The 18,322-nt window shown below is 47.4% G+C and overlaps 1 protein-coding gene across 1 annotated transcript; it reads right to left on the bottom strand.

The window, feature by feature from the left end:
• Nucleotides 1-11,290: 11,290 nt before the first annotated feature.
• HOXB1 (homeobox B1) lies at nucleotides 11,291-12,759 on the bottom strand (the record flags this gene model as incomplete). The annotated part of the gene is made up of 2 exons (XM_084237726.1): nucleotides 12,085-12,759; nucleotides 11,291-11,619 (listed from the first exon to the last, which is right to left on the bottom strand). Exons 1-2 carry the CDS (start codon nucleotides 12,665-12,667, stop codon nucleotides 11,291-11,293), a joined length of 912 nt encoding a protein of 303 aa, XP_084093852.1. The 5' UTR covers nucleotides 12,668-12,759.
• Between the last annotated feature and the right edge of the window lie 5,563 nt (nucleotides 12,760-18,322).

Genomic DNA, 18,322 nt, shown 5'->3' with positions numbered 1-18,322 from the left:
ATAAATTCTCGAGGGCCAGAGGCAGAAAAAGAAAATGATATGTTGCTTTTCAAATGTGTAATCTTGGGCACATATTTTCTCTGAGCCTCAGGCTCCTCATATGGGAGAGTAATGATCACCCTAACCTCCCAGAGATGTGAGGAGAACTGAGTGCTAATAGAAAAGTGCTGTATAAATGTCAATAACAACAACAATGATAACAAAAATAATAACAGCCACCACCAGGGAACACAGTCGGGGGGGGAACCCTGTGAAACTGGTGGCGTTACCTTGACAACAATGGCAAGCAGGAGAATTGGCACAGTTGTGTTATCTGGACCCTCTGCTGTTCCTTCCCTTGAGGTCATAGGGCCTCTCCTTCTCACCTGTACACTTTGTTTCTCTACCCTCCTGCACCTTCCCTGCCTCACAAATTATACAGACACTTCTCAGCCAATGTTTGTTCCCTACAAATGGCTGCCGCCTGGCAGCTCTCTCCCTGAGCCTGGGGATTTGTATGGATTACCGTATCAGTGAACAAAGCAGCCCTAGAGGTCAAGTAGATGAACACAATTTACAAGAGATAAAGGATGCCTCTCCTTTCTTTACCAGCCACCGGTTGTCCCCATTGTCCTTCCCTGCCCAAGCTGTCCTGTCTATATCAAGAGAAATATGGTGTTCAGATCAAGGAAGATGGTATTCCCACACCACTTAGAACTGATTCCATCACGCTTTGTATTTTCTGTTCCCTTCTGGATACTTCATGGGAAGTATTAACTGAAGAAGAGAAAGCAGAATGGGGGAAAGATCTGGAAATCGGGTCTTAGAAGAAACAAATGAAGGAAATCGGGGTATGTATACTAGAGCGAAGGGAAGATCTAGAGGCACACACAACCTCTATCTTCAAGTATTTGGAGGGTAACACATGGGAAAGGAACCGAGTCATTCTGTTGACTTCAAAAGGCAACACAGAACTAAGACGGATGGGTACAAGTCCTAAGGAGGCTAACTCCTAATTCACGTAAACAATAGTCTTCTAATATTCTAATATTCTTCTCTCAATATTCCTTTAACATTAGATGAATTTTCCTTATAGTGGTATCCCCACTGCTAGAGATAGCTGAGTCCAGGATGTTGGAGTAAAGGTTGAATGACGGTATAAAAGAGAAACTCTTTCTATATTCCTTCCATCCCCCAGTTTTTCATTGTGCTTACACTTTGATTCTCCACAGCCTCATATTCTAAACCCATTTCAAGTGGGCACTATGAGGCTGATAAAAGCAAGAAGTTCCCAGCAACTGTCAATATAAGCATTGACATGTCTTGGGAAATTCACTCACTCACCTGAAGGAGAAATAGGAGGTTCCTGGGCTGTGTTGGGGGGCAGGGAGGAGGAAAGAGAGAGGGGAAAAAGAAGAGAGTTTAGCAATTCAGATTCCTTAGCTCCCTCTAAGAGCTAAGAAGCAGTTAGATAATAATCAAAATATCCAAAGCTGTGTGCTCTGAAAGCTGGGTTACTATACCATTTGAGGGCAGGAATTTCTCTCTGCATCTGCCAAAGAAAGACATGTCTCCCTAGTGCTGGAAGCCAATCTATAGGTAATTTGCTCCTCCTCTGTCTCTATTACCTTAAAAAACAAAATTCCATTAAACTTGCAGGGGTATGGGTGTGTGTGTGTGTGTGTGTGTGAGAGAGAGAGAGAGAGAGAGAGAGAGATGGGAGGAGGGGAGAGTCCTTTTTCTCCAGGCACAAGTAGAATAGAAAGACCTACAGTTCCGATCTATCAGGACCTGCAGGCTTTTCTCTTTCCCATACAGGGGCTTCAGATCTTGCCAGCGATCTTGTTGGCGTGGACCTGGTGATTCATGAAACTGTCCCAGCTTCAGGCTGGAGTTGGAAGGGGCATTAGGGATGCTGAGTGAGACCCTCTTTAACTTAGGAAAACTATCTGAGTCTTGAACCCTGGCAGATGTAAGGAGAGGGTGGAAGAGGGCTTCTCTAGGCTTTCGCTGGCCTGGGAGAAGAATCTGAGTTATGTCTCAGCAACTGTGCAAACATTTACACTTGTCACTGAGGATAAAGTTGAAAACCAAACTTGAAAGTTCTGGGGAGGAAAAAAAGAGGGATTCAGGGTAGTGGGTTTGGTGTTTTGGTTTTTTTTCTCCTTTCTTGTTTTTCCGAGGGAGGAATCTGACTTTAGGAGCAGCTCAGCATCTGGCCAACACAGAAGACATGGGAGCAAGAGGTCTCTGTACTGATTACATTAAATTCAAGCCTAGAACCTTGTTTTTTTTTTTTTTTCCCAGTCTTTTATGTGCAAGAGACATGGACAAGGAGAAAGAGTAGCAAAATTTTGGCTTTGAACTTTTTTCCAGTTTCCTATAACCCATTCCACTCAGAAAGAATAAAAAACAGAAGGGAAATCCTTGTCTATTGACGATAACCCCCTTTTTTAATTCAAAAACAGAAATTCTTGAAAACATATTTTCCCTGGTGAATTGGGAAGGGGGCGGTTATAAAGGGAGGATTTTTAAAGACATAGATTATTCTTGGTAAATCTATTTAACACATTTTTGAAAGCTTTTTTTTTTTTTAATAGGTTAGGAGATTGAAAAATTCAACAGGATAGCTACTAGGCCCTCACTGGATGCTACTGTGTCTGTCCCTGTGTTCTTCATCATCAAATTCTAGGGATAAGCACAAGCTCTTTTTCTTTGTCCTACTCAAGGCAGGAAGACTGGGGAAAAGCCTACTAAAGCCAGGCTCCAAATACCCACATAAAATCAAGGGATGGGGGATGGGACTCAACTTTCCAGATCTTTAGTATTCTATGACAAAAATGTAGATTAGTCATGTTTGGGGTTTTTGTTTGTTTTTACTTTGTCTTGCTCTTTGCTTTCCCTGAGTCTTTAGCCACATACCACAGAAGTGGGGGTGAGGGGGGCTGACTCATTGCCTGCCTCCTTTTCCCTTTCTTTTCCACTCTGGGAATTGTGCAATAAGAGATTAGATGGAGGGACTTTTAGAAAAAGGCTAAAAAGAGCCAAGAACTCTTCCTTTTCACTCACACGTCTCAGAAGTTTCATTTTTCACCACTTTCTGGCAAAATATAAACTCCAAACTATGAACGATGAAGAGCAGCTTTCCAAGCAGGTAACAATACCTGTCCCCCTAGCCTGCTTTCTCTGACTGTTGCAGCCACATCTGCAAAGCTGTGTGCAAGGTCAATTTGTTTTCTGGTGAGAGACACCAGTAAGGATGCTTGTTTACAGAGAGGTCTGTGAATGTGTGAGGGAGGCCAGGGTGTCAGCGGGAATGTGTCAAGGTGTGGATTTCAATGGATTTTGAAATGTTCGCACTGTAGGTGGGAGCTGCAAGCAGTCCCTTTCAAAGGCATCTTTGCAATTCTCCAGTTCCAGTGCACCCAAATGACTGAATTTGAATGGTTGAATAAAGACCCCATGCTGGATTTGGGACTTGCCCCACACCACCCACCCATCCTCCTGGGGAGGTGTTGCCTTCCTGCCTTCTTCCAACTCTTTCTAGGACCTCTTCTGACAAGACCCAGTGAATTGAAAATTGAGTCCAGAAAATGACTGAGTGTAAATAAGAGAAATGGAGGCACTGGAGGTGGCAGAAACAGGGAAAGGAAGCTGGAGGCTGGAAAACATTGTGGGCTAGCTCTTCTTACTGCCAGTTTCTTTCCTTCTGTACACCTCAAAGACATCTCCCTGCATAGCATGCTGCTATCCTGAAAACACGACGGCTCCCAGCAGAGTCTGTGGACTGGACTGAAATGAAGAATCAGAGAATTAGGGTCAACATTGTTGGTCATCCCAGACCCTTGAACGCTTGCACTCCTTCAAGTATGACTGAGGAATTCCTTCCCCAATTTTGTTCTATCTCAGGGGTCCCTGATCTAGAAGCCTAACCCCAGGGTGGAAGAGCAAGTGAGACTTTTCCTTTTCCTTGAAGTTTCCTTTTCCTGACTTAAACAAGGTTCCCTTTTTTGTGAACAGGTTCCATGGTGTAGCTCTGTGTAAGAGTCAGCCAGAGGAAGTCTTCACTTTCAGTGATGGCCACTGACCACACCACACTGGGTGAAGGTCCTGAGGGCTCTGTGAAACTTCCAATACACAGCAGTCCTGGCCTTGGGTTTCCATTGAAAATAATGCTTCTCCTCTCTGGTCCCTTTCAGACCCAGACAAATTAATGCACTGTTTTTTTTTTTGTTGGTTTTTTTTTTTTAAGATTTATTTATTTATTTGTTTGTTTGTTTATTTATACAAGCACTGTGTGCAGTCAGAAGCGCGGGAGGGTGAGAAAATTCACCAGAGCCAGAGCGGGGAGCAGAGCAGGCAGAAGGACCGAAGTACACTGCTGAGGGGAGCAGCGGGCGGCAGGAGAGGTCTGCGCGCCATGTGGGACCCTCCTCCAGTGGCCGGGGAGCAGCCGGGGATCGAACCGGCACCGCAGAGGCCGCGGGCAGCTTCGCAACCCAGAGCTCAATTGCTGCGCCACCAGGGAGGCCCTAATGCACTGTTCTTTTGGCCCTAGAAAGGGAAGACATCCCAATTACTTTTAGAAAAGACAAAAGGGAACCTTGATCCAGGGATGTGTAAAGGATGTTAGACTGTGAAGGGAAGTGGGGGGATGAGGAAGTGAAAGGAAACCTTGTGAGGATGGCAACCCCTCACCGCATCTCCTTGCACAAAGATGGCTTCTCTGTCCTCTTCCCATATTTCTACCAATCTAAACATCCAGCTGTGCCTTCAGATACTTGACATTTCCAAATTGAGTCTTTTCTTGCATTTATACTTGCTAAAGTGAAAGAAGCTAAACATAACAAACATAAACTCTGCATGTAAGCCCTGGGCATAGACTGGCCCTAACAGTACAAAGTGAACTCTGTCATTTGCCTGAGCTAGATTCTATTACCAAAGGGTTAAGATGAAAATCCCTCCCTATCTCGTTCTATCTATAACCCTAATTTCCTTATCTTTAAAATTAATATGCTGATTATGATAATACTCTCTCAGACTAATCAAACATCTGAAACTGATATCTTTTCAGAATTCCATTTTGGGGGTGCCTGCTTTCTAGACAGGATAGTTTTGCTTTAATATTCATTTAGTCAACAAATATTTACTGAGCATCTACTATATGCCAGGAAAGTTCTAAGCACTAGAAATGGAGCAATAAACTAAACAGACAAGTATCCCAGCCTTTATGAACCTTTCATTCTAGAATGGTAGGAGGTAAGAAATCACTTTCAGTGTACATGTCATTTCTTTATTGTATTGGTTCTATTAGTGTCTTTGGAAAATGAGTCAAAACTCTCATAAGTTCATCAAGTTCTCTGCCATGAAACAGTTTATAATAGTAATAACACACACATATGTGACCTTTTGCAATCCTGGATCAGCTCCCCAATCAACTGGACAGTTCTACTTTAGCCAATCTCCATGCACCCCTTCCCCAAAGAGACAATCATTTGCTGAGCCGGCTCTCCTTTGGGAAACCCAGGCTGCTGGTCCAGCAAGAGTGGAAAGACCAGGGCATGACCCCATGACCAGGGCCCTTCCCCCAGCAATCCCTTGGACTGGCGGCTCCACCAGGGCTGGGGGGTGGGGGGGTCTGCAAGCCATTTCAAGGGCTGAACTCTTGGTGAACCGGGAAGGAAAGGCGGTGGGGGCTGCAGAGCAGAGCCAGCAGGAGCAGGCTGGGGAGACAAGGCTTCTGGGCAAGACTCTCTGGCTGAGTAAATAGTGAGCTGCCTCATCTCCAAGGTGGGGGTTGAAATGGAGCTGTCAGGCCAGAGTAAACTGAAGGGAGCCTGGGCCTCCAAGGAGCAGAGGGCGCATGCTTTGTGGGGCTCCCTCCCTCCAAGGTTCACCTCCAGGCAGAAAAGACTACAGGCCTCAGAACTGTCTGGACCCAGGCCAGTGATCTTGAGAGCTTGAAGGAAATGGACTGGGGTTGGGGGGAAAAAAGAGTGATTTTAATTAGCTCTAACTAGGCCAGCAGGCTACATCTAACAGTATGGGTCCCCCATCCCACTCTCCCACCCTCCTAACACCATCAAGTTTAACATTTTTTTCTTACTTATGGCTTCTATCCTCAGAAAAAAGGATGAGTCAAACTGCAGTGGGATAGTTCAACTTACATTAAAGACTGGGAAAGCAGGCCCAGAGAGGTTAAGTGACGTATCAGAGGACACACCAGAGACTTTTGGTAGAACAAATTCAGAACTCCTGACTTCCTATAATATTCTTTCTTTGAAGTATCCAATCCATTTATTTCCCATGAAGGGAACGACAGTGGGCCAGTGCCAGGAACTCAGCCTGTGAGCTGAAGTCTACAGCTGCTTGACCTTCTCTGTTCTCCAAGGAATAGACATAAAATAGTTTGCATTTCCAACTCCTGTCCCATCCAACACTCACTCTGATTATATAAAGCCTTTAGAGAGTCAGGAAAATAGCAAAAGCTGAAGCACTTGGAATATTATGGTTGAATCATACACAGGAGGTCATGCAAGGAAGTCCTTAGAGCCAGGACTGAACCATTGGGGGAAGATCTGGTTCAACCACAGGGGTGTTGATCTCATGGACTATGGTGAGAAAGTGTTCCCAGCATTATGTAATGAGCCTGTCCCCACAGAGCATGCCACACCATGGCACTGCACTGCCTGTAAGCTGGCATTCTGTGGGACCCCACCCTAACCTTTTTGTTCATAATTATTTTATTCTCTAGATGCAAGTTCCAAGTCATGATGCCAAGTGGGTCAGTGGGTGCAGTGCAGCAGAACCACAGCTGGAGGATGGAAGACAGTAAGAGAAAAATGTCTTCCGTGAATACATAAAATTAAAAATCTCTATTGAACGCTGCCAAGCCATCTTCTAAACATTTCTTATATCTTTCATTTTTTCTTCAATATCCTCCATTTTGCACCTAAATGAAAGCCCACAAAAACTAAATAGTTGACTTAAGCTCACTCAGCTAATAAGAGGGGACCACATTGAAAATTAGGTTATACTTCAGAATGCTTATCTTGGACCACCCCAAATCAGGAGCTCAAAGTGTCTGCCTGTAAGACCTATCCATCTTTCCAAATTGGAGAAGAGAGGGGAAGTATGTGGAAAGCCAGATACCTCTCTTCTTCCACAGGTGGGTAGAAAGGGATCTGAAGGACAGGGGTTTAGTCAGAAGCACCTGGGGTGTTCTCAGCTTCTCCCTGTCCTTAGCCCCATAACCTGGCTCTAGTCCCATGCACCTATCAGGGATCCAACAAGATATGATTGAGAAGTGAGAGTGTGTGCACATCCCATTGGGTCAAGATATGCCTGGAATAGATCAGGGACTCTAGAATGAAAATGATAATTATTAGAGCTCATATTTTTATAGGAAGTATGCCAACTATTTTATACATGTTAACTTACTTAACATCAACCCTGGGAAGTATTGCAATCCCCATTTGGTGGAGAGCTGGGCATAGGGAATTAGACAACTTGCCCAAGACCACAAGCCTGTGAGAGGCAGGGCTTGGATTTGAACCCTGTCGACCTGGACATCTCCCCAGCTCTTGGCCTTCCTCTCAGGCTCATCTGGCTCTCCCTGATCTCAGACATCTGGAGATGCTCCCAGCCTCCGCATCCAGTTCCTCTCCTACTCTCCACCCTGCCAGTTCCCTCCCAGCAGCCCAGTGGTAGGTGTAAGGAAAGTTCACAGCAAAGAAACCTGCATTACAAGTAAGAAGAGCATCAGGGTTTTTCAAATCTCTTTTTCTTTTCCCTCTGTCCAGTAGATCAAAGGGCCTCATGTGGGGAGAACAAATGCTGGAGAAAAAGGCAATGAAAGAGGAAAAGTTCACACTTGGGGCTGAGAAACAGATGGTGCAGAGGGTTGGGTCGGGTGGAGGCTTGACTGCACACCCGTAGGCAGTGGAGGAGGGGCCAGGAGATGCTCCTGAGAAACACTACAAAGTTTCAAAACAGCCCTGAGAAGAATTCTCCCTCTGGTGAAGTACCAAGAAAAAAAATTCTCTCTAGTATTTTATTTTCAAAACAGGAGGGTTTTGTTGTTGTTGTTTGAGATCTGATAAGTGGAGGTGTGGGGGTGGATATCTTCCAAATTTTGCAGAAACGCACTTTCAGATCTCGTGGTAAATAGAGCCCCCACCTCCTCCCTGAAAGGGCTGTGAAAAACCACCTATCTGAAGGGCTTGGAAAAGCCTATGAGGGAAGCAGTTTGGCATCTGTTCTGGAAAGTTTAGCAATAAAGACCATCAATTTAATTTAATTGCAACAAAATGTGTGTTTGTTTGCTTGCCCTACCACCCTTTGTCATTTATGATAGGAAAATACAAAGGGAAAATATACAGGTCTTTTCTTCCTTTAAATAATGGGGCCTCAGGTTCCAAGTGGGGTTTAGAAGACTGCAGAGTGGGGAAGGGGTCGGGATCTTTGCATCTCAGTAGACGGGAGGCTCAGATGTAGTGTGGCTGTTTTGAGCCTATGTGAACAGAAAATTGATTTGCCCCTCACCCTTCCCTGGGGGAATATGATGGTTCCTTCTGCTATAACCAAAAATCAAACGGGCCAGCTTTCCCCTTTCCTCCAATCCCTTTCATCTTCCCTCCCTCAGGACCTGTCAACCCCAGCTCTACCTTCCCTTGGCCCTGTTCTAACCATTGCTCCCTCCTCTCTGCTCTCCTGCACACTAGTCCAAAGGTTGGGGGAGCCACAAATAACCCAACCAGAAAGCTCTCTGGGCTTGCATGGCATGACTCCAAGCAAGGGGAGTTTTGTTTCCATAGGCACGTGCTCTGTCCCCTCTGTCAGGGTGACCCTTTTGGGGAAGCCAACCTTGGTGGCAATTTCAATTAAATGCAGAAAAGCAATTAATAGATTTTTTTTTTTTTAAGACGGGGGCAAGACAGCAGTATCTAGGAAGCTAGGCTTCCTCTTGCAACAAGCTTCTCTTCCTCTCCAGCTGGGGGTTGCAATTATGGAGACCGACCTCTCCTATAAAGGCACCAATTTCGTTAGGAAGCAAATGCTCCGTTTTTGACATAAACTCTTAGTCTTTTCAAGCATCCTCTGTTCCATTGACATTTCAAGGATTAAATAGAGGGGTGGATAAAAAGCCCCCCTAGGTCCCAAGGCTCACCCTGAGGGTGGCCGTCCTGGCTTCTCTGGCTTTTGGGGTCCTGGGTAATCGGAATCAATAAACCCGGGCCGCGGGCCTGTGTCATCTCTACTGCGCTGAAGGGCGAGTGAGCGAGGGCGGTTTGTGGGCGGTCGCCCAGCTTCCTGAGGCTGGCCCCCCGCCTCCGCCGACCAAAGGTTTGTCAGTGGGACCGGCCGGGAGACAATAGCGGGCCCCGCGGGCGCGCGGTAGGCTTGTTTGGAAAGCCCAGAGGCTCTTCGAGGTAAAAAGGTCAGCTCGGGATTCGGCTTTACCTCGGGCTCCGGTGCCCACCCCCAGCCCTCCCGGGGCCTCTATTGCCCCCCTCTTCCGGCTACCTTCTCCTTTCCCCACACCTCACCCCACCCCTTGCCTCAGGCACGGCCGCGCGGTCCTGCTGTTCAGCGCCCGCCCGGGGACCTAGGCCGTTCACCTTGAGCCAGGGTGTAAGGGCCCGGCTGCGCCCCGCGGGTGTCTCCAAGGCGCTCGAACTAGGGTCCTCCCGACATCCCTGTTGGGCCCCTGGGGAAGGGGCGCTGGTTTGGGAGCCCGAGTGAAGGAGTAAACCTGCATGCCAACTGCAGTGTGCCAGCCTCCCATCTAACTTACTCTGAGCAACCGGGGGTGGAGGGAGGCACCGGCGTGCAAACACACACACACACACACACACACACTCTACAGCTTTCCCCACCCTCTTCACTCCTTTAGCAAATATTTTTGCCCATTCTGTGCCAAACCTTGCTCTGAGCCTGAGGGAGAGTTTGGAGGAGAGGCAGAAGCTCTCTGCGTTTCCTGTGCTTGCTCCTCTTTTTACATCCTTCTCTGTTCTCTTTCTCTCCTTTACTGCCTCACAGGACCAGCTGAAAACAGTTTCCTCCCACCCCGTCTTTCCTCTACCTCTTTCTCTGGTTCCTTCAAAGACACTGAGGACTGGAGGCTGTCAGACCTGGAAGTCTGGATCCCAGTTCTGCTCTGGACCCTCCCCATTAGTCCCTCTCCTTATCCAGCTTAGATCTTAAAGCTCAACTCTTTCCAGACCAACCTGGCCAACTCTTTTCTCCACTTTCCTTCCAGGACCTCAGAGTTGGAAGCCTCCTCCCCTAGGTGGAGGAGCAGAAGCAGGCGGGAAGAGGGGGAAACACAGATTTTATTGAAATGAGGTAGTTGGAGGTACAGAGAGAACTTGGCTTGGTTGGGGCTCAGGTTTCCAGACACTTGGGTAGTGCCTCCACAGTCTCCAAGGTTCAGAGAAATGCTTGCTGCTCCTAGGAGCTCTCACTGCACCTGGGCTTTCCAGGGGTGGAGAGGAGAGGAGGGTCCTGGGTTTCCCAGGAGACAATAAATAGGGGAGGATCTAGTGGGGTGTGCCTGCACCTTCCTGGTAGAGGCTTGCTGAGGACAGGCCTAGCACAAACATTCCAGAAGTCTCCCAGAATGCCAAGCTCCAAAACACTTTGGTGACTGGGAGATGAGGTCGCTGGTGGGAGGAAGCAGGTCTCAGAAAACAACCTCTGGAGGCTGCATTAGTGCAATATAAATGTGCAGGGAGGGGTTTAATAAGGTTAGATGGGGGGCTTTTTGGTCTGTTGCAAGGCAGCTGGTGCTACGGTGATTGGGGAGATTAGGCATTGGTAATATGCCTGCACCCAAACATCTCCCACACAAGAAACCTCAAGGCCATCTGTCTGACCTGGGCCTAGAAGGGTGAGTTAGGATAGGAGTGCATGAGAAAAGCCCTCGGGGCTCAAAGGCACTGAACTGAACAAACAGAAGTTGGAAGGGAAAGAAGAATCCTTGAGGGTGCGGTTTGCTTCCAGCCCCACCCATGCACTGACCCCCAGATCAAAGATGGATGGAAACTTTTCCCTCCACATTTGACAGGTTTGGTGTCTCCCAGGCCTCTGGTCCTATAGGATCCCCAGCCCTCAGCACCCCGCCCAGACCAGAGAAAAGTGTTTCCCATTCCTCCCGAAGGCAGCTCTACACTAGAAAGAGCCCAAAGCCTTGGAGAGGACCCCCCCCCCCCAGCAGAAAAGCTGACGCCCGGGCTGGGGAGAGCAGAGGAGAGGGCTGGGCTGGGTCCCTCCGCGGAGACCTCGGACCCGGTTGGTTGGGAGGTCTAGTTCAGGAGGTTATGGAACTGGGCGAGGCTTCCGGGGAGGTGCAGGTCGACTGGTCGGAGGCGTCTCCAGCCACCTCCTTGGGACAACCTGGAGGGGTGGGGGGCACCCTGGCTCCCTCCCGCTCGCGCTTCTTCTGCTTCATGCGTCGGTTCTGGAACCAAATCTTGACTTGTGTCTCATTAAGCTCCAGGGTGGCGGCGATTTCCACCCTCCGGGCTCGGCTCAGGTACTTGTTGAAATGAAATTCCTTTTCCAGCTCGGTCAGCTGCCGCGTGGTGAAGTTGGTGCGGAGGCCGCCGGGCGCGCCCAGGCCCAGCTCCGACACCTTCGCTGGGGGGGAGGGGGGACCGGAAAAGAATCAGGTCAGTTCCCTCACCTCTTTTCTCTTCCCCTCTCCTCCTCCCGGGCCAGCTGTGCACCCCACCCTCCCTTTCACCGTTTTGTCCAACTTGAGCTCCGAATTTCCCCGTGGATCACCAGCCCCCTACCAAAGTGATCTCCAAATCTAGAGCACCCCCCCCATACTTCCATCCAATCTCCGCCCGCGCCCTCGCAGACCTAGTGCTGCCTGGTGCTGGGCTCCCGGATCAGAAAGTGGGGGCGTGCGTGCGTAGAGACTCACACTTGAGGGTAACCCGGCACTCATTGGTGGGGAGACCCTGTGAGTGCAGGCATGTTCTTACCTGCTTCCACCAGGGCAAAGTACGGAGAAGAACCCAGCCTCAGCAGGGACACCTCAGGGCCAGCAGCACCCGCTTTGTGCAGGGAGGCGCGGATGACCACGCCCAGGCCTACCTGTCTTGGGTGGGTTCCTCTTAACCTTCATCCAGTCGAAGGTCCGGGCCGTGGGCCTGGGTTCTGACTGGCAGGGCGATTCCTTGTCTTCCGAGAGGAGATCAGCATAGGCCGGTGCAAAGCTCCCAGTCTGCTCGCTCCCGTAAGGGGGCTGCTGAGGAGAGTAGGGTCCTGGGCCCAATCCACCGGCTCCACCCGTTCCATAGCCTTCGGACAAGCCCCCCAGCTGGGCCCCGTAGCTTGAAGGATGAAAATAGCCTCCATCTCCTTCTGGCTGTCCCAAAGGGTAGTACTGAGAAGGCCCATAGCTAGGGCTGCAGGCTGCTGGGGCATACCCCGAGGGCACAGAGCTGGGAAAGGGCACCCCCAGCGCGGAAGGCGGCTGCTGGGCAGGATAGCCTGAGTTCTGCTGGAGGGTGGGGCTGGGGAGCCCCCCGACATAGCGGGCATCGCCTGCATAGCTGTCAACAGCCGGAGCGGAGTTGGGGGGAAAAGAGGTAGGGGTGCTGTGGGCGCTGTAGGCGCTGGGTCCCCGGTTACAGAGTGGGTACTCTAAGAAGGAGTTCATCCTATTATAGTCCATGCGTGGAGGCCGCAGGAGGGTCCGCCCGTTTGGGGGAGACACCCTCTTGCCCTACAACCTTTCGGCAGTATGTCACCACGCTGAAGCTTGCATCCATGGCCTGGCCCAGCTTGGCTGGGCCAGGGCTCCCCTAGGAAGGGGTAGGGAGTGGGGGTGGAGGGGCACATGTGATCTCTCCCAGGCCAATGGGCGCTGTGGGCCAGAGTTTGGCAGCCCCAGCGCCCATCCATCACCCCCCAAGCATTAGCATGACAAAGACACTTCAATCACCCACAGCCCATCCATCTGAGAGCGACATGGAAGCGTCAAAAACATCTTTCTTCAAAGACTTTTGGAAAGAAGGGACCAGAGGGAGAGGGGGGAAAAGTTAGAGGAATATTCAAGACTTTCTTCCCCTCCCACCCCCCAAGGCCTTCAATAGGCTCCTGGGTTATTAGATTTGGACAAATTCAACCCAGCTGCCCCCTCTTTCTTCCCACCCCCCAAAGGAGCCTTTCCTCCAGGCTGTAGACCTCAGAGGTGGGAAATCCAGACCCTTTACTTTGCCCAGAACTCCCACTCCTCATTTCTCTCCCCCAATTTGTCTTGGGGTGATGGGCTAGGACAGCTGGGTGAGGGGTGTTATCTTTGGCCAAATGGGTGACTGTGAGGAAGAGGGTACAAAAACACCTAAGGGTGTGAGGCAGGGTCTAGAATCTAAAGGAAGAATTCTTCCAGTGAGGGTGGGAAACTGGCATTTGAGGAAGCAGGACCGAAAAGTGGTGAGGAGGCTGAGAGATGCACCCTTTCTCTCTGCATCTCTCCACATAAACTCTCTCTCCTCATTCACACATTCATTTCTCTCCCTCAGCCTCTCTTTATATTCTCTCTGTCTCAATCCATCTCTCCGTTAGTCCATCTCTCTCCATATTTATATTCGTTTCCTACCAATCCATCAATTCATCTCTCTAGATGTATTTATCCTCTCTCTAGCCATCCATAGCTGTAGCTGGATCACTCACTCAGACTCAAATAACTCCGTATATCTCTCCAGAGAGCCGCAATGAGCACTGAGCTAGGTGATGTTTAAGGTAAAGAGGAGGAAATTTTTTATTCTCTTTCCAAAGACTTTAAAACTGCTGCGCCTCTTGCATTGTTCTAATTCCCTCCTGCCCCTCTCTCCTTCACCACCCTGCATTTCTCCCAACCCACCCCCAAGTCCCAGGCCAACAGTCCATAAATTCAAGACCAATTACATCTTGAAGATTACTCACATTTTCGGTTTTTTTTTTTTTTTGGAATAGATCTAGGGAGTTTGCTCAGAGAATGAGAGATTCACTATGGAGGTCCTGAAGCTCAGCGAAGTCTCACCCCTTTCTGCTCTGCGGTCTGTTGGGATGGGGTTGGGGGAGGGGAGGAGCACAGGAAATGCTTCCTTCATTCTCTTCTAACCAGGAAGGGACTGGAAGAGAAGCTCTTAGGTAGAGCCCATTGATTCTCCTCCTCCAGACTCCCAGGACAAGAGCTTGCCGCAATCCCACACCCACACTCATTTGTAACCTGTCAGGGTGTCTGCCAGGCCAGGGAGGCCTGAGGCTGGGGCTAGGGCAAGTCCAGGAGGGCAAGAGTTCAGGGAGGAGCTCTGTAAACTGTTGAGCTCAGGAGAGGCAGGGAAAGCAGGTGCGACAAGTCTAGCAAGGACCATCAAGATTTCTCAGGGTCCCCACCCCCAAAAAGGGCAGGGTGAGTGTTCATCTCTCGGCTAGGAACCCTGAAATGGTCTCTCTCATGTTCCCCACCCTCTGGAGTCATCTCTCCTGCTTTCTGTCTCTATCCCCAACATCAAAGTGCCTTTCTCTTCTCCTAACAACTGTGAGCCTTGCTTAGTTCAACTGTGAAAGAGCTCAAAGCATTGCACAGGGCCCCTGTCCCTTTCCCTCCTCACATGCACTCAGCTCCAGACCAGGACAAGCAGGGGGGAGGAAGACCAGCTGGTAACTTCTTAAGAGAGATGCAATGGGGGAGGGAGAGAGAATGTTCACTGCCACAGGGATGTGGCAGACAAAGGCAGGGAGAATTGGGATGGGGGATAGGGGTATCTTGCAGGGGGATTGAAGAGAAAAGGAGTGTTGAGTTGAGAACAAGCATGGTTCTTTCTATTTCCCTTTTTTGGGTTTATAAATGCTCCCAAGTTTTCCCTCTTGCTGTAAGATATTCTCCACAGAGGCCTCAGCTAAAGGGCATGGAAACTAGGGTTTCCTGCTTGCTGGGGTAGACCTATATGTGATCTGGCTGCCCTGCTTCTAAGAGATTTGATATTTCTTCACTTTCTACCCTTCCCTCAACACAGGAAGAACTTATTCACTGCATCTCTTGCCTCTCTACATAGGGAAAAATTGAGGTCTAAAGAAGGAAGTAAATTTCAAATCAGTTTAATAAAAGATCAGAAATCTGTCTGGAGGCTGGGAGATGCAATCTCCCTCACAGCAGCTGAAGTCACCAATTGTCTATTATTAGTGACCGACCAGAAGAGAAAGAGTGGGCCAAGTTATACTGTCAATTATAGTGATTGTTTTGACCTCAGCTGTCCAAATTCACTGTGTTTTCCCATCCATCCAGTCTTGCTATCTTCCCTTTATAGCAGACAAATTAAAACTTTCCAAAATTCCTCTCCTAGACCCAGCAGAAAGGACCTGAAGAAATAGTAACTTAGCTTCCTAGATTCTCAAGTCTCTTCTTCCTTAAAAGAAGCTTCCACAGGCTTTGGATTAAGGAGAAACTCTGTGACACCTGGGTTCCTTGCTAAGCCCATAGCTGAGCGCAAAACAAAATAATCAAAGTTCACATCTGGAGTAACCTATGGGTTATAGGATTTTTTTTGTCTGACCAAGTGAAATTCATCAGAGAATGTCTGAATGGACACAATGCCAAAGTGAAATAAAGCTTATTTCTTCTTCTGCGTAATCTTAGTTAGACACATAGGCCAGCAAACAGAGCACAGGCATGTTTTAGAACTGACTTTATCCTTGAGAGGTGCTGTTACAGATCACACTGAAAAATCAAGCAGGAGAACCATTCTAATCAGAATGGAAATGTGTTAGAAGTTTACACCTGATTCTGGACTTTTCTGTAGAGGAAGTGGCTTTAGATGGGGTGGGGAGGCAAGAGGTCAGCAGAAACAACCTGTAAGGTCTTTCATTAGATCCTCCCGTGTCTATCTGCCTCTTCTCCTAGCTCAGATCTTGGAGACTAAGTCCAAGCCAAAGGCTGTGCCTTGAGAATTTAGAGGGTTTTCAGGGCTATATAGTTTTTTCTTGATAAGGAGATGATTTCTTACTGCTGGGTAGGATAGAATTTGAATGTAGTGGTGTTTGTTTTAATGTAAGCTAATTAGATTGTCACAACTCTGATAAAGAACCATATATATTATAATGGGAAGGCTACTAGTTTGGGGAGGCTAGGATACATGGGTTCACATTCTTGCTTGGCCATTTATTAACGTTATGTCCCTGGACAAGTTTCCCAGTTTGTCTGAGTCTCAGTCTCAGAGAAGAAGAATGGATTTAATACTATTTACTTCAAGAAAAAAAATACTACTTACTTCACTACATTGCTAGTAGAATTAAAACAAATAAGAAAACATAAACTATGGAGAACTCTATAAATGATATTAACATTACATGTACATTCTGAAATAATATGTCAGTCATCTTTTTTAAATGTAATTAGCATATTAAAATATGGAAATATGTGATAGGAGAATAGCATATGTGCTATATTTTCATGTAACCTATAGCCATATATTATACAATATGTACTTTGTCATATGCAAATTTAATTGAAAATTAAGGCTGGTTCTGGCTAAGCAAAGAATTTTCTTCTTAGCTGAAGGGCTTGTTGAAAACTAAAGCCTAACATTATACATCTATGAAGAATCCAAAGATTAAAATTGCAGCAGAAAGGTTTGAGATTAGACATTTGCAAGAACTTCCTGATCTTCCAAATATTTGGGAGAAGTTTTCCAGGAAGGAAATTGTCTCTCCCTCCTTAAGGGATTTTAGCTTAGAAACTGTCCTTCCTGGAATTAGGATTGAACCTGACATCTAAGGTCTTAGAAGATCATAGATCAACAGGATGTAAACTTACATCTGGAGTGAAAGGCACGTCAGAGTTGGGATCTTTCTAAAAGGTAATATTAGAGTGACATGAGGAATGGCAGAAAGTTCCTAGTTAATTGGGCTTTCCACCTTGGAAATCCTAACAAACATGGTTGAACTTGAATTTATGTCTGAATGACTGTCTGAACTGTGATTTTGCTGTGGTGGTTGGGAGTTACAGGAGGTTTTAAGAGACTTTTTGATTGTTTACTCTCTGGGAGTAGGAGCAGTTTGCTAGATCTCCTGGTTGGGGTGGGGTTAGGGTGACAGCAGGAAGGCAGAACTGGGCTGGGGAGTCCAGGTTGAGGGGATGATGTGGTACCTTAGAAGGTCACCTTCTGCAGACTGAGGTCATGCATTTGACTACACATTTCTGGATAATGGGATCATGGAACACTTATCAGATATTTAGGGGAAAGGTGGACAGGGGGATTTATCAGAACTGTTTAGGGAGAGCCAGAATTTATGCCTCTGTGCTGATGGCCTAGCAACCAGATAAAGCCCAACTAAAGGCGACTTTTTAAGTCTAGTACACCATGTCAAAGAAGTTTGGTGGCTCTTATTTGCCCTACTCATTTTTCAACAAGAGGAAACATAACCAAATGTTGGAGAAGTTGGGCCTCCCTGGTGGTGCAAGGGGTTCAGCAACACACTATGAAGCAATCCCCAGCCTCTGCAGCATGATCCCCAGCCAGCCTGGGAGCAGCCCACATGGTGCAGCAGACCTCTCCTGACTCACCCTCTGCTCCCCTCACCAGTGTATCTGCCTATTCTGTTCCCTACTGTCTCTGGTAAATCCTCTCACCCCACCCCACCCCCATCTCTGGCCTGTACCTCAACTCTTGTATGCATAAATAAATAAATCTTTAAAAAAAAAACTCTTGTATGCATAAATAAATAAATCTTTAAAAAAAAATGTTGGAGAAGTTGGCAGAGGATGAAAGCCAGAGGAAACCTTGACTAGGATGCTTCTTAATATTCATGTGTATTGAGTACCTGACACCTGACACTCAGTACTACACCTGATTACATGTTTGTCTAAAAGATTTCTCACCCTACTCATTTAAATAATGATTGGGTACATGATTATTGGTGTAAAAATACAACTTAAAACTTGTTAAAATGACCTTACTAGATATGTGAAAGGTCCTTTATTAAGTATCCAGTCACCACCTCCATATCAAAGCACATGGCACCAATCATAATAAATATTTGATACATTGTTCGTGAAGATTAATGATTATATTTTTTGTATATTGATAGAGGATTTTAGAGATGTTTATTTCTTCCATTTGTCTTACAGAGGGAGAAACTGAGGTCCAGAAAGGGGAAGAGACTTGTCCAGGCATAAGATAATTTTTTTTAATGACTAGGGGTTATCATGATTGCAAATAATTCCTCAATCTAATGGTACTTTGCTTTCACCATAATATTAATGAACCATTCTTCTTAAAGGAATGACTCACCAAGAGCAGGGCAGATTGACCAGCAGCTTTCTGCACTACATTGAAACCTCCCA

This window comes from Talpa europaea (assembly GCF_964194135.1).
Source record: "Talpa europaea genome assembly, chromosome: 7".
Lineage (NCBI taxonomy): Eukaryota > Metazoa > Chordata > Mammalia > Eulipotyphla > Talpidae > Talpa > Talpa europaea.
Note: the sequence above shows the minus strand (reverse complement) of the source record. Positions and strands in the feature narration are given on the sequence as shown.